Raw genomic sequence first — 27820 nt, 5'->3', positions numbered from 1 at the left:
GTCGTTCTCTAAGCGATTTCGCCAGCCAGCGCCCCGCCAGAGGGGTGTGGCGCCGGGCCTCGGGAACGGCCCTATTCCTGCGTCGCTTCGCGCTCGTTCTCCGTGTTAATTCCTTTCCGATTGCCGGCCCTGACGGTGTGGACGAGTGGGGTATTGGGTGTTTCACTGCACAGATTTCAGTGTCCTTCCGCAATTTCCGTAGATTTCCGCGCATTCCGCAACGCCTTCGGAGCTGGTTTGACCCTCGGCGTGTGCCGTCGGCAGCCGCCTGCCAGCTGTCGGCGCCTTTGTGCGGCGGCGGAAGGGGCGCGGGGCCGAGGGCAGCGGGCGCAGGGCAGGAGCCGCGGGAGGAGCCGCGGGCAGGTGCGCGGGGGCCCGAGCCGCGGGTAGCGCTGCCGCCGGCCGGTGGGAACGCGCCTTCCTTCGGCCTCGCCCTGTGCAGCGAAGGCTGTGGCAGCCGGGTGGGGCCGGGGGCGGCCCGGCTCGCTGGGCGGCAGAGGCCGGGGGTGCCGCCTTCTCCCGGGCCTCGGGGCGTGGGGCGACCCTGTGCGGGCTGCCGGGCTGGGGTTTGGGTGGGGACTTCGGTTCTGGCGGCACCAGGTGCGCACCGCGGTCATCTCCAGGCGGGATGGGCTGGGCTCCCCTCGGCTCCGCTCGGTTTGTGCTGCCGGCACTGCACGGGCGGCAGTCCATGGTGTGACAACGCGCTTTCCTGCTGCTGCTTTAAAGGGACACGGGAATGCCATTGGAAAATGCTGACTCTGGGTTATTTATTCATTAGCACCTTAGTGCTAACAGACGACATGAAGGAATACACACACTGCCTCCGGTATACGTATTACTAGGATGTGGGGTTAGGCGTATGAGGCTTGCAGCATTTTGCATCCCTTTCTGTGCTTAGCTGTGCTATGCAAACACTTGCAAGCATTCTTTATTTTGAACTAGCACACAGGCACATTACTAACACCTAATCTTGTATCCTTATTGTCAATCTTACTGTAAAAGCATTTATAGTCACCTAATTTGTTATAGGACTACTTGTGCATTTTCTTTGCTGACTTGACTTTGCTTAAAAACAGTAAAATTAAGTTCTTCTTCACCTAGCACATTCACAGTTTTTCTTACCTGTGTTCGAAGTCTTTACGAAGTTCTAAATTTACAGGGTTTTTCACCTTTCATTGTTGACCTTGTTTGTATTTGAGTTAGTTACATAGAAAACTTTTTGTAGCATTTTTGTCCTTAAACAATCCACCAATTTATTAGCAGGCTAACAGTTTTGAAAAAAAAGTTATAATGCACGTGTTTTACAGTTTTCTCAGACCACACATTTGTACTTACATGCCTTATCATTTGTAGTAATCCTACTAAATGTTTTAATAAATCTTTTCTTTGAATCATATAATGCTCTGTGGAAGGATATATAGCTTGCATCCTGTTAAGTTATAGCATGCCAATATTTTGAAGTGAAAAATGATAGAGAAATATTGTCTTGCTGCTTTTCTTGCTGTTTGCAGTCTTGCAGGTGGTTTTGTAGCTGCAAAAATCTTATGGCAAGATCAAATAGTCACATCAGTGCCTAAGGTTTTTTCAAAGTAGTTCCTTCAAAGAGCATCAGACCTACCTTAGAAATAGATGCTGTCGTCATGTCATGGTTCTATCTGTTTGTTTTAAGTCAATCACTTTAGTATTGAGAATGTGTTAAGTGAAAGGGAAATAGAAGTAGGAATGTGGGTTTTTTCAGTTATTGTTGACTCAGGCTTCTGGTAAGCTGGTTTTGGTAAGCTAGGGTAATTTCTCTGAGGATAGCTTCTGGAAAGAAGAGCTGCTATATTGAAAAAATGTAAACCAAACAAACAAACAAAGACAACCTAAAAAAAGCCACCCAAACAAAAGCCAAACAGTGACATGATTTCTGTTGCTCAGTGTTGCAGCCATGTCTGACAAAAGTGAGCTGAAGGCGGAGTTGGAGCGCAAGAAACAACGATTAGCTCAAATCAGAGAGGAGAAGAAGAGAAAGGAGGAAGAAAGAAAGAAGAAAGAAGTAAGAAATAATTTTCAGTTTGACTTGCATATGTTACTTGCCTGAAGTTTAAGAGTAGGTTCACATAATGTACCAATCATTTTCTGTGTCCTGTTCAGGGAGTGTCTGTTTAATGGTTGGTGTTAATATAAATGTAGCACTTTCATTTTCTAATAATGTCAACACCTACTCTTTTCTTTTTTTCTGTCGTTATGATAAACTGGATTAAGAAAAAAAATTAAAATTAGTATCTTACACTAGCATAAAGTTCAGATTTCTAGAACTATCTCTGCATGTGACATCATTAATCAAATCACTGTGATCCGTTGCATGAAAGCTCGGCTTAATGAGTTGTGATAGGTCTAATCTAAAGAACTCATTTCTGAAATACAATTCTGAGGATGTGTGTAGGAATTACCTGACTGTCATTATTGTCATTGTACAAACCATGTGCTATGTTCTTCTGCTCTTTGGCCTATCTGTAGGCTGAATTTTAAAATGAGCAATACTCAGGATGTATATGGTGCTTGTGTGTTACATTTAGTTTGTTACAGTCTTCTGGATTTCTCACTGCTCAGTATGTGATAATCAGGGATAGATTACTGTTTCTCCTGAATGCAAATTGTATCTCATAAAAGAAACTTCTACTGGTATGTTTTGGGTACTTTTTCATTACTTTTCTGTGTTTTGGTTATGATCTAGTTGGTGTTCTAAATCAGCATATGACTGACGACTGGGCAGCTGCCAACCACATGATTCAGACAGAAAGGAGAAAGAAATAGCTCAAATTATGTCCTAATGACCTTGCAGCATTGTATTGCCAGAATTGCTTTTTTAAAAAGCAGCTAACTAAGAGTAGAAAGATAAAGAGTGTTTGGCATCTTTTGCAATAGAACTTGCATTATTTCTAAATCAAAGAGGGTGGGGGTGTATTCTTTTATATCTAGCAGATAACACAAAGAAAACTACTTTTCTTTGACACAGTTCTTGTAATTTTAAAATAGGAACCACATGACTATCTCTAAAATACCTTTACACCCAGGTACAGGATGGTTTTGTCATTATTTGCATTTTACAGTGCTTAGGATTAGTGTGAAAAAAGGTACTCTTAATCTTATAAAGTGTTAGTCATTTTGGCAAATACACAGACCCTTTTTGTGTGTTTATATATGTCCTTTAAAGACAGTACCAAAGCTTTGGAACATTGTTATTTCTGTCTGTTTACTTTATCTGCAGAAAAGAACAATCAGAATTATTGAAATTGAATATCTAATAGAGTTGATAGGTTTCAGTATTAAAAAACCCCTGTGGGGTCTCAAAATAAGTGAAAGGTTAAATACTGTAATTTATTTATTAAATAATTTTTAGACTGACCAGAAGAAAGAAGTTCTTCCAGTACAAGAAGAATCTGATCTTGAAAAGAAGAGAAGAGAAGCGGAAGCATTGCTTCAGAGCATGGGGTTGACATCTGAGTCTCCTGTTGGTAGGAATGTTACTGTTTGTTTGAAATAAATGCTTGGGAGATTTTTTATTTTTAGGGGGGTAAAGTGTTTTTTGGGGCTTTGTGTTGTTTTTTGTTTTGGTTTGTTTTTTGTGGTGGTGGGTTTTTTTTTTGTTTGTTTGTTTGTTTTTGTTAGGATTGAGGTATTTATATAACTAACAATAATTCTCTGGCCACTTTTTCAGGGTTATACATGTCTGGGTTTTATACTCTTTTGTCCTTCATGATCTGTTATAAATGTCAAATGATGTGCTTCAGTACACATTACATAAAATTATTTTATAAAATAACATCATTTACACTTAGTGGATTATTTGAAGTATATTAGTTAAAATATCATGTATGCATTTTCTTATCCCCTCCTATTTTTCATGCTCATTATTCTCCTCTATTTTTTTTCCTTACTCTTTTCCACAATGCCAAATTTTAATGCTGATATTTTTGTATGGAGTTGGCTTTTTTCTTTTCCTCATCTTTCACACCCTAGTTTTTCCTGTCTCAAATACCTGACTGACTTTGATGGAGGAATAAAAACACTAAGTATAAAAATTAGCTTCCAAGGGTGGTGATTGGTGTCTGTGCAGCTCTTGGATGTGGTTGCATATTGGTTCTTGCTTTTTGCCTTTACTTAGGCACATCCCTATGGAAGATGAAAGCAAGGAACATGATAATGCAACTCTGCTTTTTGTCTCCAATTCTGAAATCAAAGCAGTTTAAAGCTTATCAGTTTGGCTTCTTGGGGCTCTATTCAATTGGGTTTGTAAATAAAATAGTAATAATTTCTTACACATATATCTGTGATTATATTTTCATAATTGCTTTTGTGTAATCCTCAAGTGTTCAGAAGTGAACAGCATTATAGCTGCTTAGATTCCAACAGCCCCAGCAGTCATTTTTGGTAATTCAAACTGTTTTAATAGTTGAGAGACTCCATTTGGCTGTGTTAGCACCAGTGTGCAGCTGTTCAAGAAGTCAGTTCTGACCAACTACAGATTTTCTTTGCTAGACTGATAGTTGAACAGTTCCTTTGCATATAGTGTGCCAAGGCAGTTGATTAAATTTTTGTAGGAATGTATGTGGTTGTTGATTTTTTCACATCTGGCAGAGAATCTGAAAGGCACAGAATAGCCAGTCCTCAAAGCAGGTTAATGTGTATGCTTAGAGTAGGTGTTCATGAACAACTCAGAGGTGCTGACATGCAAGAGTGGGGCACACCTCTGCATGTTGTGTTCAATTCCACTGAGCTGCTACTTAATCACACCCTTCAGTGTACACAGGGAATTCAGTCTGTGTCCTTTCGAGATAACCAGGTCTGATATTGATCCTTAATCGAGTTAAAATGTCCTGCTTGCCTGCAGTTAGCATGCCAAAGGCTCAAGCTGCTTTTGTGCTGACTGCATGCTGGCAAGTGCAGTGATTGTGTGCCTGAGGTGATGCTGACTCGTGGCTGAGCTGGTTGGTGTGCAGCTGGGGTACCTCGTGCTCACACTCTCAGTGGAGGGGAGTTGCTTGACATTAGATTCTTTCCTAGAAAACTGTGTTAATTCCTAAGGCAATTGCTGTGCTGTTAACTGCTAGAGAGAGAGCACTCTGTTACAGGAGAAGGGACTGTATCAGTGTTAGCATGTTTTGATATCTACCATATTGACTATATAAGAAGCCTTAAGTTAGTGAACCAGAATTATTTTCAAAAAGATTTTACAGTTTAATCCTCTGGGATAGGTGAAGTTCCATCAGGTCTTTTCATAAGACTGTCGGTCCTTCAGTGGGACTGGGCTCAGTTTTGGGCAGGGGTTCCCGAGGATCGCTTTCCCCACAAGAGAGCGCTGCAGCACCAGCACTGGCCCCGCGGCCTCACCGCGTCCTGAAAACGCACACAGATGGCACAGCCGAGGCCTGGGGCAGCTCCTTTGCTCTAGATTAACCTGGCGAGCATGAGTTAAGGATTTATATATTCTTACATGCCCCCGGTTGTATAAGTACAAAGTCTAAATGTGTGTATGTATGAATTTATGAAAAACAACTCAAGACCTATAAAAAAGGTCTCTCCCCTAGGAGGAATGAAATTTTTAATGAATTGAAGAATTCACTGTTACTTTGGTAAAATTAAGGGAGAGTTTTTGTCAATCAAAACCATGTCTCTGTTTTGAGATGGGGTAGAAAACTTCTGTAGAATTCACAATATACTTGTGATTTCTAAAAATTCTGTAGAAACCTTGCAGACCTAAATTCAGAGTTCTCTCTTAACTGTTGACAGAGTAGGCAGCAGTTTAAATAATTTGTGTTCAGTTGATTAAAGGGTTTTTAAGGGTTGCTAAGTAGTGAATGCTTTACATATTGCTGAAAAACACCCTTGATTCTTGTGTTTAAACCCTAAGTTTCATTAAAAATGACCATTTCTAAAAAGAAAAGTTGAAAGAAATACCAAAGTAGCTTTGTATCAGATTGCATTATGTCATTCATTATATATCACTTCCAGAAAGAGTATTACTTTTCAAATGCTAAGTGCAGTCTTCATCTACTAGCAGGAAATGGACTGACACTTAAGAAGTTTAAATACAGTGGTACTAGACTGTTTACTGTCCAGAAAAAAAAGTCATTCTGAAGACCTAATACTAGAAACTTTGTAATACACAAGATTTATGTTGATTTGATTCAACCTAGAACAAAAATAACAGGATGCTGTATGACACAGCCACTTTTTTGGTCCACAGTTTGGTGATTATATGTTTTGAAATAACATTGCCAGTTAAACATATTCATTGTCTAATCTTTAAGAAAAACTAATGTCAGAGCTGTATTAACAACTATTTTTTCTATATTTAAGTAACATGAGTCAGTGGAAATTACCCTTTGAAAAGCAGTGTCATCATTTGTCAGAAGTTCAGTTTAAAAATATTATTTTCAATTCATTTTCTCTTAAATGTCTTCCCCTCCATGTCTTTTTGTATGCTCGAGATGCATAAACACCAAACAATTGCATGAAAATCCAGCATGAATTGTTAACATTGTCTTTTCCCCTCTCTTTCTACTGTTCATTTTCATCCATGTTTATTTTTTCGTTTGCCATCACTTTTTTTTAATCCTTCATTTTTAATTAATTTGCAAACATCCTAAGCTGTGCCTCCTCTGCGGGTAGTAACAGCGGATACCTGTCTGTTTCACTATTTAGTCCCTCCTCCTACCTCTCCGTCCTCCAAATCCGTGAGTACGCCCAGCGAGGCCGGCAGCCAGGACTCGGGGGATGGTGCTGTTGGATCCAGGTAAGTCACTTTCCTTGCCCTGTTCCTTTGCTCAATACCTGGGCTCCGAGTAATTAAGCTTTAAAAGAAGTCAAGGTTAATTATTTTATTATAATAAAATGAGGTTACAGTGTTGAATCTGTCAAAAGTGACTGTTTTGCACAAATATTTTACTTTAAAATTTGAAATGCAACTATACTTCCTCATTTGAAGTTGCCAGCATTCATGTGGAGTTGTTTAAACTTGCAAGTTTGAAGTAAAATGAGTGTCCTGGGATAATAACAAACTCAAAAACTCTTAACTTCCGCACTCTTCTCAGCTTCTTATAAAGGAGGATGGGTATGGATGATAGGCTATTTGCTTTTTCCCACACTTAGTTAATCTGATAAGAGGTGCTGTCTGCAGACTTTGCATTACTTCTGATTTTATTTTTCCCTTACTCAGAACCATATTTCTCTTTATTTTACTTCATCTGTGTAGCACAATTACAGCACTTGCAGTCTTTTATTTTGTCAAAACATAACTCCATCACAACAGCCATTATTGTTTTGACCTTTTTTCAGTGTCAATACTTGTCACATTTTTTTGTCCAGTTCTTTGAGTGGTTTGAGACATGCTGCTCTAAAGAAGAATCAGATAAATATTTCTGTTAAATATTTCAAGTGGTGATATATGGGTGATAAGGCAGGAAAACACCACTTCCAAAAGGTATTTCTACTGTTTCCCATGCACAGTCTGCAAATAAGAGCAGTAGCTGCCTATTAATATTGGTAAGATATTCTCAGCAAGTGAAGTTTATGTACTTGAAATTTAGTAAGTATGTACTGTGGATGAAGTTTAGTTAAAGCACAGTAACTGCAGCAGTTATCAGTTACTGTTGCCATTTTGGAAAAGGAGTCAAAGGTTAGACTGCTTTGAAACATCTTATAAAAAGACTGCAGTAACATCTTGTGTGCATGTGGATTATGCATGAATAACTATATACATCTTAATCTGAAAATATTCAAGAGACTAATGACCTGAACAAAGGTTACATGGTGTCTGTTTCTAAGTAGAAATCGCTCAGTTAAAACAGAATAAATCAGACTTTTTGTGAAGAGTGCTCAGGTATGATCTTGTTTGCCTGTCATGTTAATTAACCAATATAATTGTTCCTTAATTGAGTGACAAACAAATTTTAATTATTTTAAATTGTTGTTTATTGCTTATTAAATTGTCTTTTAAAAATATATTTATATATGTGTTTATGTTCACTAGAAGAAAAAAACCAAGAAGTATTTGATGATGACTTTTTAAAAGAAAATATTTTCTTTCCATTCACACCTAATTTAAATTCAGTATGAAACCATATGCATAGGCCACATACCTGGAATGGAATGCCACATTGTATACAGCATTTATTTCCCCCTCATCCATGCGCTGCACTTTGTGTGTTCTCAAACATAGTAATGCAATGTTGTATGCAGGCATTTTCTTATTAAGCCTTGAGAAAACCCATATCCTGAATCCCAAAAGCTTCATGCATTTTCAAACTTTAAATCTGTCCCAGGATTGTGATCTTTAAAGCATGCAGGTATGAATGTACAGCTAAATTGGAGGCATTATGGAATCCCTGTTGGAATCCCCTTGCTTGTTCTCCCACCAGTGGGTTCTTCCCTTGCCCCAGTAAATGGGTGTCTACATCCTGGTTTATTAGAACAAGTTCATACATTTTGAACACCAAAGTTGGACTCAGTGATATCCCTTGGTGTTATACATGGCATTTCATAGGTGACTCCTACCAATATGAGATATATTATGAATATATCTCATCACCTCCTCAGTGATGCTGAATCTTGTCAGTAACTCTTTCAGTAAGTAGTAGAGCAGCATTCAGCCTGTGCTCCTGCTGTTACTTCCATCTGTCTTACCATTAGTAAAGAGTCTTGTTTCCTAGTTTGATTCTGGTTCTTTCTTTTTTTTCCTCAGTCAAGAATGCAAGTCCAACACTCAAAAAGAATACAGCTGGTTTACTTTTAGGCTGGTGAATGCTTCATAGAATTAGTTTAAAAACAGAAAATATTTTTAGATATATAGAAATTGTTAGGAAAGTGCCTGAATACAGAGAAATCTGGACATATGTGGAGGAATGGGAAATTTGTTCACTGAAGTTTGTAGATAAATTCATTTGACTGAAGGCAAAACAAACTGAAAACAAACAGTATTTTGCATTATTTAGTATATATAGAAGAGGTAAATTTTATCTTAGAATGTTACCTTTATTTAAAAGAGTATCTCCTGTACTGCTTGTTAGCTTCAACTATTTTAAAGGACAGTCCATGGTCCCACTGAAGCAGGAAAATGAAAATAATGCTTTGAAAGCAGGAAAACTACCTCATTAAGGGCTAGATCTTAAAGAGGTGCAGAAGTTGGAGCATTTTATGTTTATAGCCTTTCCCCCAAGTTCCCCTCAAACATGATTGAAAAAGTTGAGAAAATATTGGACAGGTATTGTGGTGATGCAGCACCTGTATCTGAAGCTGAGGTATTCTTTGCAACATGGACATTGGGATGGTGGTTTGGTTTTGTTTGTGGTTGTACAACATATAAGCAATACCCAGCTTCAAGTCTCAGGGACCAAATTAAACCCTTAAGCTTAAATCTCTTTGGTCAAGATAGACAGCAGAGATCTAATGAATAAGTATGCTCAAAGTAATTAACTTTAGGCTAAAACGATGGGTTCTCTAATGCACAAAAGATATGAAAAGGTTTTGGAGATTTGGGTATTAAGCTGTTGCTGTGGATGCAGTTGACTGGCTATATATGAAGATGGTGGATTTTTAATTCCTAATTAAGTTATGATTAATAGTCCTAATGCACACTTTGCACTAGAACAGGGTCATGCATGGCACACCCATATTTACGAGCTTTTATGGCATTGTGTGTATATTTTTCAGATCAACTTTAACTTTAGAAATTCTGCACCTAGTTAATAGTTAATACTTACCATGTATGAGATAAAAATGTAAAATGGTCTTTTATTGACTTATCATAGTAAAATATTGCATATTCTTTTTTTTTAATTCAGAAACATTATTTTTAAAAATGCAGATAACGCATGTAGGTTAATCTGCTAATCTCTTACAAGTGTGTTTGTAAAATTCTGCCTAAGCCTGATAGCCAGTAGACTAGATGAAAATTTCTGAAGAAGGGATGAAGGCTAGAAATGAAGGTGGAGGGAATATTGATTTTCCCCTTGCTATTTCTTCTAGTACAACTTGAAATGGATCCATTCTGTTTGTTATTCCACGTGACTTTGAAACATATTATTAATATAAAGCCCACAATTTATAAGAGATTTTAAGTGTCTTAGATGGAGTTGGCTCTAACTCAGATGACACTTGCAAGCCCAAGGCAGTGCTTAACCCATAATTACTGCAATGTCACATCTTGGAAACTCTAGCAGTTCTTTATCCCAGTGGAAATGCTTTTTTTGCCCCACTACCAAAAGGCTTATGTGTTGATTCATTTCCTTTACCAATATGACAGTTTCCTCCACATATTTACTGCTCTGGGCAAGTTTATGTTATGTTAACAAATCTGTCTTCATATAACTTGAAGAAATCTGAACATATTTTGAAAGGAATTTCAAGTTTTTAGTGGTTCTTATCAGTATTTAAAATACTTTTATTTGCCTTTCATTAAGGCAACATTTGTTTGCAGACCTTTAATTTTCAACCTTTAAAATAATTTAATTCTTTGCTAATAGCTCTGAATTCTGTTTGCTTCTTAACTTTTGTATTTACTGCATGTGTTATTGCACTGAATGTTTGCTGAATTTCCCTTAACTGATGTTGCATTGCCTTGTTTCTTGTGAACAATAAAATAACTATAAGCTTGCTGTAACTCTAGAGTTTCATAGTGTATATTTGCTTCACTAATCTCTGGCCTTTTTTGCTAATGCTGCATGATTGTTCAACCTGGGCTACCAGGACGCTGCATTGGGATACTGATCCATCAGTTCTTCAGCTCCACTCTGATTCCGATCTGGGGTATTGCATAGATTTCTTCTACTCCCTCTTTCATGTGCTTATGAATAATAAGTATGAGCATTTTTTCCTTTAAGACTTATAGTTGTTGTTGTTAAGAAACTGTTTTGTAATTAATAGAAATTCACTGTCCCTAGAGTTAGCACGGTTTGCTTGCAATATAATTTAATATACATTAGATGCTTATTTCCAATAAACACAAGTTATGATTTCTTTGAGTCTTTCTTTGAGAAAATATAAACTTTAAGAAGTCATTTATTTAAAATAAAAAGGTTAGCATGACTGTATTTAAAAACAGAGCAACTCCCATCTTTTCTTACAAATATGTTAATAAAAGCTGTAGCTCATTATAAGCACTAACTAAACCCTATATTGTGTGCTGAGAATTATGATTCTGCCCACGAAAACCTTTCAAAAGGAGTTACTCTTCTGCTTTTATCTTGGGAGAGGAGTGGATAAAAAGAAACTAAATCTGATATAGGTAAATTGTTGGGTCATTGCAGTATTATTACAGTACATACTGCAATTAGGTTTTACAGAAGGTACAATGCCTGAATTAATGTTGTGCAGGTTTTGGAATGTATATTGTGTTGTATGATGCTAGCTATATCTACCTTCATTAAAGTCAGAAAGCTCAGAGGTTTTCACTTTTGTGCTCTGAAATGATGTATTATGGTTAAATTATTTGTCAGTCTGAGTTCCAGGTCAGCCTGGCAGTTCTGCATTCTAGATAGTATCTTAGAGGTGGACAAAAAAGGGCAGCAAAGTTAAAAGACTACGAAATGCTTTTTCCTTCAGTATAACTAAGTTGGTTTTCAAGCTTTATAATCCTAGAACTGTTGCTGTACAAGCATGACTTGGGAGTAGATCTGTACCCCTGATAATAGAGATGTATCATATATGTGGCAGTATTCTGGTCAAGCACAAAGAGCAAAAAAGTTTTAAATTATATCCTAATGTCCAGATATTTATATGTGCACATCTTCCTTTTTGCCACAGATGTATAAATAGTTGCTGATTTTAAACAATAATGATAAAATAGTTGTCAAAATCGTGTGACTTGTTCCCAGTTTCCACTGGATTTAAGTTTGATTAAGCAGTGCTGTGACTTAATGACTTGGGTATTATTCTAAGCAAAATGTGAAATAATAAAATTGGTTTTTTTCTTGATTTTTAGACGTGGACCTGTTAAACTTGGAATGGCCAAAATTACACAAGTTGACTTTCCTCCTCGAGAAATTGTTACCTATACAAAGGAGACACAAACACCTGTCATGACTCAGCCCAAGGAAGGTGAATGGTTAATTTATTACTATTAAGTTATTTTTTATTTCTTTTAATATAATAATGATGACTGGCTGAATTAGAACTAGCACTTGCGATCTGGAAACTTAATAAGGTAAATGAAGGTTGATTTGTGAGATAATTTATATGAATTCTATTACTAAATTTTTGTAGGTTTTGCTTAGCTGTTACTGTTGTTCTGCATCTCTCTTAACATCACTCTTGCTACTAATATGTGGTATTTTCACACTCCTAGTATATATTCAGATTAAACACCAAGTTACTTAATTAGCTGACAGCAGATAAATAAATAGGATATATTTTGCATTTATGGTGTTTAAGGATCCAGATGTAACTTGGCAGATGAGTATGTGTCTATGTTAGCAATTTTAGGACCTACTTCTACATTCATAATTTGCATTTTCCTGCTCTTTGGTTTGGTATGTGAACTTTTGGGTGTTTATGCAAGAATATATCTTTCAAACTTCGTTATTCTGTGAGCCAGAGGATATGATTTTTCTCTTAACTGTGTTTCTTTTCTATTCTTCATTTTATCTGTATCCCTGCACAGGTAGGTGTTTGGGGTTTTCCTGCTTTCATTTCTCCCATGCCCTCAACATTTCCTTTCTCTAACCCTTCAGGCCTTTTTTCCTCCCCTCTGTCAGGTTCATGGAATCTGAAGACTTAGGTCACAGTTTAGATACTTGAGGAGTTCTACTTGTGCTGCCTGCTGACAGTAGAAATTGCTTGGGATTGTATGATCTGAGTTTCACCGTAGATGGGCTGCAGTTGAGGTGTGCTGTAGTGGAGTGGAACAGTGGTCATCTCTAGTTCTGCATTTACCAGAAAGTGGTCTCAATGCATGCATTGTCTCCTGATCCATTCCACCTTACAAATACTGATTTCTTGAGGGCCATCATAATTTTTAAAAATATATTTATTTCAAATGCTTCACAAAATTCACAGGTGTCTTTTCATCATTCCAGTGTTGAAGATCTTTTTAAGGTTTATCTTAAGACCACCTGAATACATTAATAACAAAGGTCTATGTTCCCATTTGACAATGATATCTGAAAGATATCATTGGCATAGGTTTAAAAAGAAAGAAAAACTCATGCTACATAGAAAAAAAGAGTCACTAGGTAGGATATTTCTCTTGGTAAAGAAAATTTTAAACTGTTTAAACAATTGGCAAAAGCAATATGCTGAACTTACAGGGTTCAATTAGATAAATTTAAATTCTGTAAAATATATCTTATTGATTCTTATTTCTTCTCACAGTCTGAGTGAGAAGAACTTATCTGGGTGCATATACTGTGAGCAAAAATAGCCTTGTGAAGTACACTTGAAAGTGGAGCTTGCAACTGAACTTACACCTGCAGTAGCTTCCTTATCCAGCAGCAATTTCCATCTGAGCTGGGTTAGCTCAGTGTTCACAGCTTCTTATAAACTGAAGTAAACTGGACCCTTCATAATATATTGAGATTTTAAAGTGCTGTTGGAGCCGTCGTTTTGAAAAAGGAGAACAGAAGCAATTTTTTATTAGATATGCTCTGCTGTCATTCTACTTGTTTAGGTCCACTTGTGCAAAGATCTGATTTGGTGGGGGAGGACAGCATGTAAAATAAACCCAACAAACCCACAGCAAAACACCAAACTAAATAGTTCTCTTTGTTCCAGTTCTGTGTGCTGCAGTGGTTATGTAGTTACATTGTAAGCTAAATTAAGAAACATTCCAACTGCAGCCAGTCTGTCTGGTGAGACAGATAGGAAGTAGAAGTAAACCAGTTTTAGTTCTGGAAATATTTGGGGCAACACATACCAAGTGAGTTAAATAGGAGAGACTTCATGTCCTCAAATAAAACTAGGCATTTGGAAATGCCTGGTTTGGCTTCACATAACAGTTTAATTAATTTTGAAATGTGGCAGCTTCCTTAGGAGATGAAGGCATTTAGTGTTCTAACAGTTCTCACAACTTCCATTATTTTATTGCAGTACTAAAATGTTGATTTATTAGGACCTCAAAGTATTTGAGAAACTGCCTTAGGGAAATTGATTCTTATATATTAGAAAACAATAAAATTGAGGTCTCTCCTAGTAATCAGTTAATCCAAATAAAGATGGGTGTATAGGGGAATATGATTTTGTTCAGCTGTCACAATTAAGGCTTTCCAGGACTAACTGGGTACTTGCTGCTTAGTGCTGCTGTACAATCCTGTGCATGTGCAATCACAGCTGGCTGCAGACAGTTAATTCTGCATTAACTCCACTCCTTAAGGACTAATTGTCTGCTAACATCTCCAGGACACAGAATTAAAATATTAAGCAGAGTAATAAAAATACGATGTATAGGATTTGCTTCTTGGATGCTGGTACAATATTTTAATTTTAATATTTTTCAAAGAAATAATGGACCATTGTATATTCCTGTATGGTCCTTGTGGGTCCCTTCCAACTCAGAATATTTTGTGATTTTGTATTAGCTAGTACATGCCCTAAATGTACAGAAATACAGATAGGAAAACTTGATGTGAAGACATTCAGCTTAACAAAAGCCACCCATTTCACAGGTGATTTAACTTTGATTAACCTACTCTGCAGCAACAGATTACTGAGACAACTGCATCACACTCTACAGTGTCATTGCTAGCAAAGCACTGCTTTTCTTTCTGTCTTGCCAAAATACATCACAATTTTGATGTTAACTCAAAGTAAAAATTCAGTGGTTCATTAAATCTGTTTTTAGCATTCATTGGCAAGACATTTGTTTCTATTAAAGATTGCATAAAAATAGCAGCTACTTTACTGCTCAGTTTGTAACTTTAGATCCCTAATTGCCTGTCAGAAACAACATGGAGTTAATCCCTTAGCGTATTATGATGAATATTCATTGATATGTTGATATGACATAGAGTCCCATCTCCTGTCTTCGAGGCCCTGTGACTTTTCCAAGTCTTTGCAGCCTTTTTTTTAATCTGAAATCATATTTGGTACACTTAAAATTGAAGTGGCTTAAAATGCCAGTAGATACAGTCAGTAATGAATAAGGTGGATGCAGTTATGGAGTGCCTTTGAGGTTTCAAATTTAGGTAGCTGACTTGAGATAAATGCAATGCATGACAGTTTCATGGGTTCTTGACTTAGTAGACTGGAAGTTTTTCAGAAATAGTCTGCCCAATGTTTCAGTGTTTTCTGGGTAGTGTATTATTGTTATGCTAATTCCTTGCAAATTCTGGTATCTGGCCTGCTATTAAATAAATTCAAGATGAAGGAGAGACAAGAAATCTTTGTTTTAATTACTTTTCCTATCTCTTTTTTTTTGGTCCATAACCTTAATGATGGTGCCTTTTGTGAACTGTGAGAAAGCTTCCTGGGTTTGGAATAGAAAGCATTCTAGTTTTGGATAATGAGGTCAAGAACTTGTATATGTGGGGAATTTTTTTTAATTTTGGGGTTTTTTCCTCCAGATCCCTTAATAAGAAAGTTTGCGTGTGATTCTTCTTCAGAGAGAAGGTTTTAGATTTATGCAGTTACAGATAAATCAGTGAGATGACATGTTCACTTTCAAGACTGATACTTTGAGAATATTAAAATAAATGCTGTATCCTGCATTTAAATGCAGTAGTATCAGCTGGCTGTATGCAGTGAAAGTACTATGAAGGAATTTAGAGCTCTGTATAATATATGCCATTTATGTTTCAAACATTAAAAGGCAGGAGCAATCAACTATATGATCTTTTGAATAAAATATGTAGATTAGAAGGTCATATAGCACTAAGGGGTTGACCATCTACATTTGACAAGAATTTGACTCCTGTCACTGAAAATGGTACTTAGAATCAGTGTAGTATGACTAATGGGGGGTTGGGCTGAAATTTCTAATTTGGGACTTTCAAAGCTAGAATAATGTATACAGGGTGACCCAAAACCAAATTTCTAAATTTGAAGGCATCATTTAATTCTGCAAGATTGATTGGCAGGGCAAAAAAGAGGGGGATTTTGATCCAAGTGACCATAATTTGAATACATGATCCTATGTGTGTTGTTCTCAAAGTCATGTGTGTTAGCTCATACTGCATTTTTAAATTAATCATTGTTCACACCTGTAGTTATTTGACATGAAGAGTTCCCTTGTTTAAAATGGCCACAAGTTAGACAGTTTTCACGTTCTGAGTCCACTGTGCGTGCGAATCCATCGAAAAAGGAGCAGTGTCTTTCTGTTTCTTTGCGTGATTATTTTGCCCAAAAAAGCTTTCATTTTTTTTTAAGTAGCACAAAAGCTGTAATTGGCATGCTTTGTAAGGAAGTGTCAATGTGCAAGAGAGTGGAGATCACTAAGAATTCTTTTACGGGTTCTTTCCCCTTTGCACCACCGCCTCCTCAGCAGGGTCACTGAGATCACTAGCTTTTCTTGAAATGGCCATTTTCACTGGCAGGTGCATTATACCCTGTATTTTCAGATTGTTTTTCCATTCTGAATGTTTGGCAGGTTGATTGCTCTGGCTGCATTGACGGAGAAAGGGCTGACAAATGCGGTTGGGCTGGCTGAAAAGACAGTGATTACTGTTTTCCTTTGTGGCTGATTGAGGCCCTTGAAAGGAAAGATTTTAACCTTCACCATTTGGTTCAAAAGTATGAGCATATATTGAAATCATTCATGCCATTTATCCTAGTTCTGTAAACTTGTCAGAACATAAAAATCGCTCAATTTCAAGTAATGTAGGATTGGCATACGTCATTATCATTTTGATTAAGTTGGAGTTTGTATTATTGTGTGCATTATACAGTGTCATTTAAAGCTTTCTTTCCTGCAGGTACAGTTATATTTTTATTGCCTATACTATGGAGTTAGAAAGATTTTCAGCCCTCTTTAAACCTATCACTATGTGTGTGGTTTGGCAGCTGGTATGGCCTACAAGCTGTATTTTGTTTGCAGGGTAAAGGCTTGTCTGTAGACCTCCTGGAGTGCTGGTAATTGCACAGGCTTGCCATTGGGAAAAGACATGATTGGAAGCAGTCAGGCAGAAAAATGTTGTGCCATCCCATTGCCACCTCATAGCAGAGAGACAATCCTTGCAGTACCATCTGGTTGTTGCTATCTAGTCAGCTGGCCTGGCTGCTGGGACCATGGCTTGGCAGCTGGTTCCCATCCCTTGACCACCCCTTTTTTTTTTACTCTTTTTGTGTGCATGCATGTGGATTCTGGTTTTTTTTTTTACTTTTTGTGTTAGATAACTTTGAACATGGGTCAGGAAGATGGCTGCAACAAACAAGCCTAGTCTCTGTTGAATACTGTCTCATTACTTGTGATGAGGCATGCAGCAGCTTCCTGCTGCCATTCCCTTGTAAGCAGATGACGTAGCTGTTTAACCAATAAAAACAAATCTTTTCAGAAGCTTATTCTAGAAAGTGGATGAAGAAAAGCCAGCACATCCCACAATTCTAAGTAATTTAAAGGTGTTTTCTGGTTTACAATATTCAAAGAATAAAATGTAGAAATGCAGAAAGTGATGTAAGCCTTGTCAGTATTCCTGAACATTAACATTTTATGTTATTCATTGCAATTAGGGAAAACACATTTTCCTGAAAAGTTTTCATTGCCAGACATGATACAGATAATGAGACTTGCATCTAGAATGACAGAAAAAATGTAATCTCTCTGCTATTATCTTTAGCAAAATTTGCCTCTCAGAATAGCAACCTGAAAGCTAATGTAAGCCATCTTCATGCCATGTGCAGACCCATTAGACTGATGCTTTCAGATCATAAGTAAGCAGCTGCTCTGTAGACTATTTTAGACATTTGATTTTCTTTATTCCGCAGCATTAATGTGTCAGTGTGTTACACAGAACACACATCCACTGCATGGTTCTGTGTGGAATCATAACTGCCTGTAAGACAGATTGCCACTTTGGATTCTTCACAATTTCCTGCGTTTCTTATTTCAGTTTATGCAACTCCGTAACTCAGTGCAACTGATACCCAGGTGGAGACAGTGTTCCAATGATATTTTGGTTTGTGATAATGTTATCCTTGGCATTACATTTTAGAAATGCAACCATTTTAAGCTACATGATACCATTTTACATCAGCTTATTTGAGATTCATATAGAATACTACTGTTCCCCTTTAGAAACACTGATGGTCTTACCATAATGTTTCTCTTTAGATGAGGAGGAGGAAGATGATGTGGTTGCACCAAAACCATTAGTTGAACCTGAAGAAGAAAAAACATTGAAAAAAGAGGAGGAGGAAGAAGGTACAGTTCCTCTCAAGACATTCTGAGTGCTATAAAGAAAGTCATCAATACATTTTTAAACTTTTTGTTCTATTAATTTAAAACTAATTTTGTTGCTAAATACTAATTAGCCAGCAAAACATAAAATACAAAAATTATTTAAAATAATCATAAATACTGTTTTTCTTTCTTGAAAAGAATTGGTGAAAGCGTGCAGTCCAGAAAATGTCTGTATAAATTTTTTTCAGCTGCCCCTCATGAACTCACAGAGGAGGAAAAGCAACAAATTTTGCATTCTGAAGAATTTTTAAGTTTTTTTGACCACTCCACAAGGATTGTTGAAAGAGCCCTTTCTGAGCAAATCAACATTTTCTTTGACTACAGTGGAAGAGACTTAGAGGACAAAGAAGGGTAATGTGAATGTTAAATAATTTTCTGTGACTTTCCAATACTTTTAATTGAAAAAGTGATCTAAGATCAATATCTCCTAATTGTCTTTATAGAGAGATTCAAGCAGGAGCAAAACTGTCCTTAAATAGGCAGTTTTTTGATGAACGTTGGTCAAAGCATCGTGTTGTCAGTTGTCTGGACTGGTCATCTCAGGTAAAAAACAATGCTTAAAGTCAATTGTTGACTTTTTAAATTGTTGTAGTTCTGTGCATTTGATTCCCATAAAGCACAGTTGATACAGGCTGTATTTCTAAAGGTGTTCCTGATGTGCTCCATGGTTTGCAAAAAGTAGACAGCTGTTAATCTTTTGTGAGAGTTAGCAAAAGATTTGGATTGTGAAGAAAGTTGGTTTTGGTTTATGGACTGCTTGGTAGAGGTAACTCAGCTTTGCTAAAAAGAAGGCTCACTTAAAAGTTATGTTAAAAGAAAGTTATGCTGTGGGAATAAAACTGTGTGTATGTTAATGCTGATGTTGGAGCTAAATTAGCAACAATTGCAGTTTTTACTGACAGTTTTTCACGCCTTTATAATGCAAGGTGGTTTTTAGCCCTATTTTGGCAAAAGAAAACAAAGATTCTAGGATTATCTGGACCATCAGCCAGTCATCTTGCTTACTTTGAGTCTTTCTCACTTACCATGCAGTATCCAGAGTTACTTGTAGCCTCTTACAACAACAACGAGGATGCGCCTCACGAGCCTGATGGGGTGGCCCTTGTATGGAATATGAAGTACAAGAAAACTACCCCAGAGTATGTCTTTCACTGCCAGGTATGATTCTGTCTTGGGAGGGATTTTGTGTTGATGAATTTGGACAAGTACCTTCCTTATGTTTGTCAATACAATAATTTCATTGGGCTGGCATTTACTTTAACCACATTTACTTGCCAATAGATGTTCATAGCTAGACACTTCAGCTGAGAAATACTATTCTGTTCTAGAATTTCTGACATCATTCAGAATTCAGTCTTGTTTGAGAACTCCTTTTCTTTTTTTTTGTTTAAAAAAACCCAGGAAAACTTTCTTGTCTAATAGTTGAACCACAAAGGTTTGTATGTAAGGGGCTTGAGTGGGATTGTATACTACAGCTTAGTTTACTGAATAAAATGAAGACAGCCTGAGGAAATGGAACAAGGATGAAAACTAGAAACATATATATCAAGAAAAAGGCAGATGGGGGTTTTCTAGTAGTTTTCTGAAAGATAAAAACATGCAAATCTCTTTCATTATGCCAAGCCCAGGATATCCACATTTTTCCTATCATTTTGGAAAATTACACAGTTGAATCAAAATTTAACCTCATTGTCACATTACTGTCAAAGCCCAGATTGCAAAAGTAACTGTACTATATCAAAATGTATTTCTGCATTCTCTAAGAAGTAATGACAACCGAATGTGGCAAAACATTATTAAAATCTTGTGTGTTCCCAGGCCTTCCTTTGCTAATAAACTGTGCTAGGAGGAATACAGATGTATGCACGTGAAAGAAAACAGGAGGAAAACTTTTATAATTTTATAATTATAAATTGAAACAAAAAGACTGTTGAGGGGTTACAAAGGGTGGGTGAATCCTTAAGTAATTGGGCAGTGAAATACTGTACTGAATAAATTTAGGCAAAGAAGTTGTTCTGATATTTGGCCTCATTTCCTTCAGTTTTAGACATAGTGTCACTGAATGATCGTTCGTGTATTTTGTTTTTTGTCCTTTCAGTCTGCAGTGATGTCAGCTACATTTGCAAAATTCCATCCCAATCTGGTGGTTGGTGGCACATACTCGGGCCAGATCGTGCTGTGGGACAATCGCAGCAATAAGAGAACCCCGGTGCAGAGAACGCCACTGTCAGCTGCTGCTCACACGGTAGGTAGGGGCTGAAATGGCTTCAAGGACTGTGCCCTCCTGAGAAGTGTTTCGTGTCTAGGAAATTCTGTCCAGTGCACTTGACTGGCAATGCTTAAATGTTTGTGTCCATATTTTGACACTAAGGAACCAGGCTATTCATAAAAATCAGAGCATAAGAAAAAACAAGTATCGGTTTTATAGGGGAGTATCATTTGTACTTTTGATTGGGATCGATCTTTTATGCTTTGTTAAATGGTGCAGTCATATATTAATTACATGGTACAATAATTATACCAGAACCGAGTATTACTTCTAAATTCTTTTCTGATAATATTTTATTTCTTAGCACCCAGTGTACTGTGTAAATGTTGTTGGGACCCAGAATGCTCATAATTTGATTAGTATCTCAACTGATGGGAAAATATGCTCTTGGAGTTTGGATATGCTTTCCCAACCACAGGTAAGATAGCTTTTGATATATATATATATGTGTGTGTGTGTGTGTGTGTGTCTATTCTAGATTAATATTTTACTAAAAATTCAGTTGATCTAATAAACTTTAATCAACACTTTCCCAACACAGGTAGCTTGATATTTGATAAAATACTTCCCCACCTGTGGAATCAAATATTTTCTGTTGTTTCTTTTGTATAGTTTTGGTGTACTTGTGTTAGTGGTCAACACAAATGTAATAAATTTATTAAGCAAACTTCCTTATTCCTGCCCAATCTATCCAAGTAAAATAAAAAGAAAAGCCTTCTGTGAAATCTAAAAGATTTTGTAGGTGTTAATATTTCTTTTTATGAAGTAAGTTGCTGATATTTTCACTACAGGATAGCATGGAGCTGGTTCACAAACAGTCCAAGGCTGTGGCTGTTACCTGCATGTCTTTCCCTATTGGAGATGTCAACAACTTTGTTGTTGGCAGTGAAGAAGGCTCAGTGTACACTGCATGCCGTCATGGCAGGTGAATACAAACTTTAATTCTTCAAAGGAAGTAAAAATAGTGAAAGGATGAGTTCCTGCATGCTTTACAGTCAACATTTTTTATGTTCATACTTTCTCCTATGCACTGAAGGAGTTCATAGTATCTGTCTGAATTCCAGTGCACTTTTTCCTGAGTAAGAGTTTCATTAAAAACAGAAATGATTGGAATATTGCATTGATGTTATGAGTTGTTTGTGTTGATGAGGACAGCCTAGGTCACTGTGGTTTTATTCATTTGAATTGTAGCAGAACATTCCAAACTTCCTATCAGTTTTGTAGATAATTGTACAGTAACATCACGCACAGATCTTAAATTGGCTGGCTGTTCTCCTGCTGTTCAATCTATTTTGAAATTGTCTGACTGTATCTTATCAATTGCTTTCTTAAATACAATTGAGTGTCCAGGTTTCATCTCAAATACACATCACCTTGCTGCACAGCTTTTTTGGTTCCAAAATACCCCAAATTGTATCACTTTTGTGTAACATCCTTCCCATCTGTTTCCCTCCTTTTTCATCACCCTCGATAGGAGGATATTAGGGATATATTGTTACTGGTTTATGTCTGAACCTTAAAGTGTATGCAACTTCTCTTAATTTAATGGGAGTTTCATGCTTATTCCTGAGTCTGGATTTTATTCTTTGGATGAATTGAAGTTGTAGCTACTGCTTGCAGGACAATATAGTTAGATGTGTGGACTGGTACCTGAATGAGTCTCCTGTCCCAAGGATATATTTTAGCACTTACAGTTAGTAGAAAATACATGTTGAACTTAAGGCCTGTTTTCAAGCCTGGTCTTCCGTGATCCTGTTGTGGTGAAGGCTTTGGCAGTGAGGTAACATCCATGCGAGGCAGCAAAATCTTCTTGGGGCTGTATTTAAATTGCATTTCAGTGCTATCTCTGTCTGCAGATGTTTGGTTTCCAAATCAATTAACCTTGGTTGTATATTCTGAAACAGCAAAGCTGGAATCAGTGAGATGTTTGAAGGACACCAGGGACCAATCACAGGTATCAACTGCCATGCAGCAGTTGGACCTGTAGACTTCTCACATCTTTTTGTCACCTCTTCTTTTGACTGGACAGTAAAGCTTTGGACAACGAAGGTAACTTAGATAGTTCAGTGGTTTTCTTCATAGCCCTTGACACAAGGTGGTGCTGTAATGTCAGCTACTTAAGGAAGTTCACAAACCTGAAGTCAAATTGTGTGAAGTTCTGAGGTTCTTAGCTGCAGTCCTGCAAAGAGGAGACAGCTGATGAGCAGAACTAAGATTAACAGTGTAAAACTTCGCTTTCAGCTTGAACATCATTTGTGTATTTCTGATCCATTCTTTTCAACTTTTGCCCTTTGTTATCAACAATGATTACAATGTAATCAAATGTAAATCATGTTATAAAGTCAATTATCTCATATATTCATAAGGCAAATGTTTTGCTACAATTTTTTTGAGGAATAAGGGACAGCACCAAAACTAATGTCAATTAAACTTGATGAGGTCACAAATGAAATATCTGTCATTTCCATTGCCAGAATTACTTCTTTCTCTGTTAGTCTGATGCCCTTAGGAATGCAAAGCAGAGGAAGCAGAGTTAAAATCTCTCTGTAATAGTCACTGAATTATCATTGGCTTGATTTACAAGATTCTTAAATCATTAAATTTACAATTTATAATTGGCTTGCTATTGATTGTTTTATAGTAGCAGCCAGAAAACTGGCTGCATGCTTTGGGAAAAAAAGGAAGCATTTAATAATAAAAAGCTTTAGGTTTTGGCTGATTTTTGCAGTGGTGTTTTTTTAAAGAAAGTCAAAATGCAAATCACTTTTTACTTATTGCTGGTAATACTGTTGAAGTTCTGTATTTTGCCTTACCTTTTAGTTTTATAATTTTGAAATGTAGGGTCTGGGTATCACATTGTTATCTTTGCTTCATTTCAGAATAACAAACCTCTCTACTCCTTTGAAGACAATTCTGATTATGTTTATGATGTGATGTGGTCTCCAACTCACCCTGCCTTGTTTGCCTGTGTGGATGGGATGGGCAGGCTTGACCTGTGGAATCTCAACAATGATACTGAGGTGAGAAGTCAGGTTAACTGTCAAATGCAGCTGGAAAATTGTTTGTACTCTTAAAAAGTTGGGTGTTTACCATAGTTTGTGGGGTTTTTTTACCACAGCTTGGTTTTTTGTTGTTATTTTTAAATATTCTGTAGTTCCAGTAGTTTCTGTGTAGTAGATAGCATTCTTTGATTACAGGGTTACAAATGACTCCTCTTAATGAATAACAGCAGTAATTAAATTGTTTTACCTATAACAAGAGAGCAAAGCATCTGTTGGTGTGACACTGATCCGTGTTGTGAAAGTGATTATAGACCTCCCACCCTGAGCCTTGTCAGCCTACAGCTCAACAGCGTGAACAAACCTGTTACCACACACCACTGCTGTTCCTATTGCCACGGTAATACTGCAGTGACAGTGCCATTTGTTCCTAACTTAGTGAATTGAGTGCTTGCTTTTCTGGTGTGGCTTATAAACTTCATTATAGTGGCAACCTTTTCCAGTATTTGCTGGAGGAAGATCAGAGGAGAAACCTGACAGATACTTAGTATTTTAATTTCACTGTCTGAAAGCTGCATATAGAAGACAGTTGTAGGACTATATGCCAGCCTGTGGCTTTACATTGGAATTACCTGCTCTAGCCTTTTGGACAGGGCTTGACCTGCCAAAACAGCTGCTTTCGTCCCTGTCCTGTGTCATCATCTTCCTGAGATCCCAGGGTGCCTCGTCACTGCCTGGAAGTGTCTGGGCCTCCTGTCCCACAAGAAGAGTGCAGATGTGCCTTTTGATAGCAGATGTTTGTACTTTGGCCAAGGGACATTTTGGTCATGGCACTGGTGATAGCTTAAGGCCACTGAGGTGTTTGGACTGTGAACAGTGTCTTTGATCTGCATTCCATGCACCACTTGAAGTGTTGGGCACTTCTTTTGCTGCAGCACGGATGCCCCAGGTGTGTTCTGTTATCTTTAGCTTATGGATACCTGATTAATTTTTAGCAACGTTTTAAATTGGTGCAGGTGCCCACTGCAAGTATCACCGTGGAGGGCAATCCTGCTCTGAACCGAGTGAGATGGACACATTCTGGGAGAGAGATTGCCGTAGGAGATTCAGAGGGACAAATAGTTATATATGACGTGGGAGAGGTATGTATGTCATGCATTGTGCAAAGTATATTGCAAACACTTGTGTTTCTTTATTTAGCAGCTTGCCTTGCATTTTTTCTCCTGTCATTAGAGGAAGAATAATTAAGTTTAATTTGTATTTTTGAATTAATATTTCCTAGCAGTGTTTTATTTAAGGTGTTCTAGCGTAACTTTTTAGCATGCTGTCATCCAGTCAAAAAGAAAAAGCTTTACTGTAGTAAGGCTGGTGAAATAAAAACCGGTGGTTTTTTAACAGAAATTTTATCTTCTATGTAACTGTGGCACATACGAATTCTGATCCTAGCTTGAGAAGTAACAAACAAAAATTTTGCCGTGGAGCAGCCTTGATTTTGTTCTTACAGGAAAGGGGTTGCTCTTGCAAGTATGTGTACTGCAGCAGTACAGGGCTAATGGATGGCATGAGGATATAGCATTAGCATTCCCTTTGAAGGCAGTCTCTCAGGTGCAGACACATAGCACAAGCTTGTAATAACGTGATTTTATACTTCAGTGCAGGAGTCTCAAATTCTGCTTCTTTATTAGTTAGAGCTTTTGATGCTTAGACTAGAATAAAGGTAAGCTTCTCTGGAACGGGAGCCTCTTGTGAACACTCTGGAAGTGCTGTGCCATTGAGCAGAGCTGAGCTGTTTCTCAGGAGGTTTCAGTAGCACTGTGTGTGTCACAGCAAATCGCCGTTCCCCGCGGGGACGAGTGGACGCGCTTCGGGCGGACGCTGGCGGAGATCAACGCCAACAGGGCCGACGCCGAGGAGGAGGCTGCCACCCGCATCCCGGCCTAGGGCTGCCTGCCTGCCTGCAGGGAGCCAAACCCGCTGTCAGCCCAACCACAGCACAGGGAGCAATGGATGCATTCAGCAATGGACTTGGAAATGTATTGAGATCATTGAAAATCAGATCTTGCGTTGTTTTGTTTTATATATGAATTACAAGCACGTTCTTGGATCTGTGTAACTTTTAATACAGTTAACTTTGACTTTGCAGGGATCTTCTTTTGCTGAAACACTAACCTGGTACAAATTTGCTACTCGGCCTCTGTAAAGTCCAATCTGAAACAGTATATCTTTCTGAAAAGTAAAAGTTTTTGCTCCTAAAACTTTCTGTATTACAGACTAACCTTCATTAGGTAGTAAATCTCTGAAGCATTCTTTACTTTGAACTCTTCAAATTACCCATGATATGCATGCATATGTTCCAAGTTTCATTGTTTATATATAGATAAGCCTCAGACTCTGGTAGTGGGTAATATATGTGAATAAAAATTTGTCTGTAGTTAAAAACTTATGTGATAATCAGACCTGAATTAATGAAATACATATTTAATACCGATTTCCTTTTGTTTGAATTGGTGCATTAACAGGTGAGACTGATTCATAAATAAATACTATATGAGCACTCGTCAGCTGCCCTGACCTGTAATCTGTGTCCCTGCAGTAGTTCAGAGCTTCTGGGAGCTGATCCTGTTTTACTCACACATCACAGGCTTGTTTTCTACCCCCAGCCACCCCTTACTGCCATGGCAATTGGCCAATAGCAAAAAGGCTCCTGTTATCAATTTTTTCTTTCCCAAAGGATAAGGAACTAGACTTTTAACTTAATTTCTATTGCATGATGGTTTTCATTCTGTTAACTACAGACTTGTTACTAATTTTCTGTACTGAGTTCAAGATTTTTATTATTATTGATTTTTAACATTTTTATTGAAACAAGACTTCTTAATGGCTTGAAACAGAATGGTTGTAATTTCTCTAAAGGTTACTTTTTTTTTCTTTCTTAACACATTATGAAGTTTTCTATTACAATGGGTTGCAGGGGGGCTGTTTCTTTTGGGTTGGTTTGGGGTTTTTTTTAATAAATACTGTGAGTTTTACTAATTAGGCACTAAATCAGTTTTGTATTCTTTAATTTAGGACTCTACATTAGTTCTTAATCTGTTACAAGCTTATTGTTTTGCCAGAAGAGCGGGTTATATATGCTTAAAAGTAGGAAATAGGTTTATATTCCTCAATCAGTTTCATATCCAGGAGTATTGTCATTGTTTCTTCGTTGTTTAACTTTTGTGTTTAGTTTTGAGAGGTTTTTTTTTTCTCTTTCTCCTTCTCTTAGTTCTGTTATAATGAGCAGCCTGTGGAGACACAGCAGTAACAGCAATTCTTTCTTCAGAATGTTTTCTTTTTTGGTGGGTCTGGAAGTGAAATGTGTTCAGGCTTCCATTGGTGTTAGCATTTCAAGAGTGTGTCCCTCCCTTTCCAACACACCATGCTGCTCAGTGTGCAGACATTTATCCTGTGTGTTCTGCTCACCCCTGCAAGAGCAGCTCTGTTGAGCTGAGAAGCCTGTGAACTGTGTAAGAACAGGCACAGCATGAGATGGTTTGTACCTTTGGGCAGAAGAATTGTTAACAGCACAAGTTCTCTTGGTTTGATGGTTTTGAGGGGTTGCTTGGCTTTTGGTTGGTAGGTTGTGTGAGGTTTTTCGAGATTACTTTTCATTGAATAATACATTTCCCTCCCACTTTTATTTTCAGAAGTCCAGTAGGTAAGGCTTCCTTTTGCATTCATGCAGATCACATGGCATTAGTTTTGTGTAGTTTCAGCCTTCTAATAATTCTCAATTATTAAATATAATACTACTCTATCTTTATTCCTGCTTGTGGTCCTTCCTCACAGAATAGCTGAGTACAGGTTAAAAATGCAAAAGCCATACCTGCAACGTTAAGACCAAAAGTGAGGCTAGATGTTGTAAATGAAGATTCTGGGAGTCAAACTGTCCAGTTTTGGAGCTGCAAGAAATACAAATGCTGTTGTGCATTGTCAGGTCTCCTAAGGCCTTGATCAAGGCAGCCAACAAGCCGTGACTAAGATTAAATGCAGTGGGTCCCCACCATTTTTGTCTCTATTTAGAAAAGCCCAAGACAGAATTCATAGCTACAGGAGAGAGTTCCCAGAAGCGTGTCTCTATCCAGAAAACAGTACGGAACGAGAAATTCCTTAAACACAATACAACAAATAAAGCAGGAA

At 37.5% G+C, this 27820-nt stretch overlaps 1 protein-coding gene across 7 annotated transcripts; it reads left to right on the top strand.

Annotated features, from left to right (window-relative positions):
• DYNC1I2 (dynein cytoplasmic 1 intermediate chain 2) lies at window positions 1-26195 on the top strand. Of its 7 annotated transcripts, none has more exons than XM_064719077.1 (17): window positions 1-135; window positions 1924-2041; window positions 3389-3503; window positions 6694-6784; window positions 10735-10794; window positions 11969-12084; window positions 18245-18334; window positions 18562-18724; window positions 18817-18916; window positions 19406-19531; window positions 20472-20618; window positions 20947-21060; window positions 21434-21567; window positions 22547-22691; window positions 23522-23662; window positions 24658-24783; window positions 25469-26195. In XM_064719077.1, exons 2-17 carry the CDS (start codon window positions 1934-1936, stop codon window positions 25580-25582), a joined length of 1890 nt encoding a protein of 629 aa, XP_064575147.1. In that variant the 5' UTR covers window positions 1-135; window positions 1924-1933; the 3' UTR covers window positions 25583-26195. The 7 variants fall into 7 exon arrangements, with proteins under 7 accessions (XP_064575147.1, XP_064575145.1, XP_064575150.1 ...); XM_064719075.1 differs by having other exon boundaries at window positions 6640-6784; XM_064719076.1 differs by lacking the exon at window positions 1-135 and adding an exon at window positions 224-363.
• The last annotated feature ends 1625 nt before the right edge of the window (window positions 26196-27820 follow it).

The sequence above is a fragment of the Zonotrichia leucophrys genome, chromosome 7 (genome assembly GCF_028769735.1).
Source record: "Zonotrichia leucophrys gambelii isolate GWCS_2022_RI chromosome 7, RI_Zleu_2.0, whole genome shotgun sequence".
Lineage (NCBI taxonomy): Eukaryota > Metazoa > Chordata > Aves > Passeriformes > Passerellidae > Zonotrichia > Zonotrichia leucophrys.
Note: the sequence above shows the minus strand (reverse complement) of the source record. Positions and strands in the feature narration are given on the sequence as shown.

What these genes read in the sequence shown, in the direction of transcription:
- DYNC1I2 (XM_064719075.1), top strand. Translation starts at nt 1,934, where the DNA reads ATGTCTGACAAAAGTGAGCTGAAGGCGGAGTTGGAGCGCAAGAAACAA. An exon ending in AAAAGAGGAGGAGGAAGAAG is followed by an intron (nt 18,335 to 18,561) that starts GTACAGTTCCTC and finishes AATTTTTTTCAG; the next exon opens with CTGCCCCTCATGAACTCACA. An exon ending in AGTATGTCTTTCACTGCCAG is followed by an intron (nt 19,532 to 20,471) that starts GTATGATTCTGT and finishes TTGTCCTTTCAG; the next exon opens with TCTGCAGTGATGTCAGCTAC.